This window comes from Frankliniella occidentalis, unplaced genomic scaffold (genome assembly GCF_000697945.3).
Source record: "Frankliniella occidentalis isolate FOCC.00 unplaced genomic scaffold, Focc_3.1 Scaffold1346, whole genome shotgun sequence".
NCBI lineage: Eukaryota > Metazoa > Arthropoda > Insecta > Thysanoptera > Thripidae > Frankliniella > Frankliniella occidentalis.
In genome coordinates, this window is record NW_026268448.1 from 1,797 (window position 1) to 5,811 (window position 4,015).

Below are 4,015 nucleotides of genomic sequence, written 5' to 3' on the forward strand. Positions count from 1 at the left end.
GCTGCTGGCTGGACCGCTCCACGTTCGGCTGCCAGCGCTACGGCGTCCGGCTGGCAGCGCTACGGCGTTTCTGCTTTTGACGCTGACAACTGACAACTTCACGCTTCAACTAACAAACGGACTTTTGCACTTTACTTGAGTACAAGCTGCTGATTACTACGTATCATCTCCTAAAAATGCTGAAACAACGTTATATCCTCCAGTGAGTGATAATTCTGCTACATCGGGGACAGTACAGTATCCTTAAAACTAAACATTTCACATTTCTGTCTTCTTTAGATGTTTTTCAACATTTTTTCATTTTTTCAACACTAAAATATGATTGGAAATTGACTATTTGTGCAACTTGTGATTGAAATATGATCGGAAACTGACTTTTTCTGCAACTTTGGATTGAAACATGATTGAAAACTGGCTAGTTTTGCAACTTTTTGTACTTTTTCATGTTCTTTTTGTGAGCTGTAGCTGCAAAGTAAACATATTTAGAGAATTTTATACCAATTTCCTAAAATTATGCTACTTTTTCAATAAATTCAACCACTTTATTTCTATATAAACAATCCATTAAAACTAAGGGTTAAAAAGTTTCTCATACAGCTTATTGACACCACACCGGCTTCGTGCTGATCGTCAGCGCCGCTCGCGGCAGTCGCGCCGTCGGGCCGGGTTGGTGCATTTCTGCACGAAGCCTGTGAAGCCTCGGGCCGGGCGTGGGGGAAATCGGCTGGCTTCTTGCGGCGCCGTTCTCGCGGTCGGGCCGGGTTACAGACCGGCCTGTGACGCCTCGGGCCGGGCGCGGGGGAAATCGGCTGGAGACCTCTTCTGCATAGTTACCATTTTGATTTTATTTTCGATTTGTACAATAATTCTCTACGTCGACCCACCCCCCTTTGGTGTCACATCATAGACGAGCGAGGTCCTCCTTAAGTGCGAGGGTGGAGAAAATCCAGCACTGTTTCGCTGGAGGCGACGGGTAGAGGTCGGACGTTAATAACGGGCGGGGTTGGAGGCTCGGTTGGATGTAGAGGGCGGATCGTGCTCCCTCTTGCCATGGACATGTCTCGGACAAGTCGGGGGCCTCTTGCTCCCTCTAGGTCTTTATAATACCTCCGGCAAGGAGGGCTCCAGCCGGGAGTGGCAGCGACGCGTGGCAGGGACGTTCCATCAGTAAAGGGCAAAAATCGAGACACTCAATTTTTGATTTTGACCAAATATTTTTTTTTCTTTATTTGAAATGATGCCAAATGATCAGAAAAAAAAAATGCTGAATAGGTTGATTAAATTTACACAAAAAACGATGTAACTCAGAAGGCGCGGCAATAAATTTTGTTGAAGTTTTTTTTTCCTGATTCAGTTTGACATTTTGATTGAAAAAACTTTGTCCCATCCTCTGGACTTGTACGGTTTAAAAGTTAGCTCTCTCTGTAATAGTCTAATTTCTGAGTTTCCGCTAATTTACCTGATAAAATTTATCCCAGTGGCTGCTCAGGTAAGGAAATTGTCACGGGGGTTGAACTCAACTATAGAAAGTATATTCTGACAAAAAAAAGTATCGTCAAAAAAACCACACGGAGTGGTTATGGGGTTGTAATTGATGACGAAAGTTTATTGAAGGAACTCTCGTTTTATGAGGCGGTTTAGTGTCATCAATGTAAAGCACACAGACAGAACTTACCGGGAGATGGAGGTTGTAGCACATACAATGCTTGCCCGCCCCGCGTTTACGTTCAACGCAGTCGTGTGAGTTTGGGGTAAATGCTCAACGCTAAGCGTTAGCGTTAACGTTTTTTGTTAATTTTTTTTCTTATGATTTGGCATCATTTCAAGAAAGAAAAAAAAATATTTGGTCAAAATCAAAAATTGAGTGTCTCGATTTTTGTCCTTTAGGGCCCATTTACGATCGTCCGGGCTGTCTTAAATGAAATTGCATTTTCTGCAGAAATTTATTAATTTTTGGGGTTAAATGGAACCTCGGTGGTCCTTAGCCTAAATAAAATTTTAGTCCCCGCCATGACAGAATCGATTGTCACTTGTCGTCGGCGCCATCTTTGTTTAGTCTCGTCTTGGCCTCTGATTGGCTGTTTCGAAACCTCGCGCCCGAAATCCGAATTTCATTTGAGCTAAGGACTAGCTTAAATGAAATGAAGACCATCACGACGGTCTTCATTTCATTTAAGCGTGAGCCGTATTTCGACAAGAAATGAATTTCATGTAAGGGGCTGGCATCGTAGATACTCCCATAAGCCACAACGCGTTGATCAATTTAAAATTAAGGTTCCGCGAACGATCGTAAATAGGCCCTTACTGATACAACGTCCCGGCAATGGACGCTTCTCTCGCCTACGCGGGCAGGCATTCCCTCCACCGATGGTGGGCGGATTTTTGTCACTGTATATTATGACAATACAATATCAGTCGTTTATGTCTGTTCCGTTTTGTTGTGGGGACGGGGAGGGGAGCTTAAAGTGGTCCAGTTTTAAAATTAAGGTATGCAGTGATTGACAATACAAAATAATTAAATATTTCTTCATTACATATAGTTTCTTTTTTTATTTCGGATTTTTATGTTAGTTCTTAATATTTCTTCTGATTTTTCTTTCATTATGATTTTTCTTCTAATGTTTTCTTCTTCCTCACCTTCTGTTGTAGCCGTTTGTTATCGTCGAGTTTCTGAGTGAAACGGGGAGCACTGAAAGTGTACCGTTAAAATGGACCAAAAACAGGAGAATTGGCGTTGTAGATGACAAAAAGGCTGTTCTTGGTAAATGTTACTGGCCACCCAAGAACCTTAGCAGAAAAGTGAGGGCTCTAGCCATGAAGCAGGTAGCACCAGAAAGAGATACCTGGCCCATCTATGACGTCGAGCTTCTGCAGTATTGCCGTAAGCACATTTTTCTTATCTAACCGGCGAAAGTGGATTGTTTAATTTTCTAATGATGATTAGTGTCCTTATGTGTGCATCTCAGATGCACCAGAGGCTATCTCTTTAAGGGTTTTCTAACGTGCAAACGAACGAACGAACGAACAACGCATTGCTAGAAATAACCCCGGCGAAATCCCACGGAGAGCCCAGCTAATTTGTCGCATGGTCCTTATATAGTACGGTCTTGTCAATACATATTTTTAATAACGGTATCTAATCGTTACGGTGGCTAAATTTTAAAATTGGTCAGCCCATCATGGTTTACTGTTGTTAGAGTTAAAAATGAAATAGAGAATTTTCTATGAAATGTTATTGTTGTTCATCATATCATTTCAACATATAACCTCAAAGTAACTTTAATCTATTATCACAAGTGGTTAATAGCTGAAAATAATAGTACCACACCAAAGGGCTCAGTCCGTGGTAAATTCAATGACTGAACGCCTCTGTTAAATCAGATTCTTGTGACACAATAGGCTCACTGAGAGGTGATGACAATCAGAGCAAAGAACCTAGTTCTAGTGAGTCAAAAGAACCTTATTTAACGGAGGCGTTCATTCATTGAATTTACCACGGACTAAGCCCATTTGTATGGTACTATTGACCACTTGTGATTATAGATTCAAGTTACGTGAATGATCTGAACGAAGCTTTACTAACGCGATTGCCATCCCTCTGGTTAAATAGTTAAATAGTATAAATATTTCATGAGAATGCAAATATTTTTCGCTGAGATTATTGGCATGCGTCCCGCGTCCCGCCGCCGTCCATTCGTTCGCTCGTTCGAAAATCCCTAAGGAGGTAGGCTCCATGATGGCTTACGGATGCCACGCTCTGTTAATCACATTGTATCCCCCGTACGTATTGAATGAAAGCACAGGAATGCATGCCATTCGTTAAGATGGATACAGAGTTCACAACGAGGGGGAAACGACTAAGGTAATCCGGCTGACAGCCGAAAAGTAATCCGGCAGGGGTAATCCGAGGAAATTCTAAAAAATCCGTGGTAATCCGGGAAAATTTTGGGGGTAATCCGGGGTAATCCTAGAGAAAAAGCAACGTAATCCGGAGGACACTCCGGAGGTAATCCGG

At 42.3% G+C, this 4,015-nt stretch overlaps 1 protein-coding gene across 1 annotated transcript in view; it reads left to right on the forward strand.

The window, feature by feature from the left end:
• The window catches only part of LOC127751843 (nucleolar protein dao-5-like), a 10,581-nt gene that overhangs the window by 1,765 nt on the left and 4,801 nt on the right, over window positions 1-4,015 (forward strand). The window contains exon 2 of the mRNA XM_052275997.1: window positions 2,650-2,881. Within this exon, the coding sequence (XP_052131957.1) occupies window positions 2,650-2,881 (232 nt within the window). The remainder of the gene's footprint in view (window positions 1-2,649; window positions 2,882-4,015) is intronic.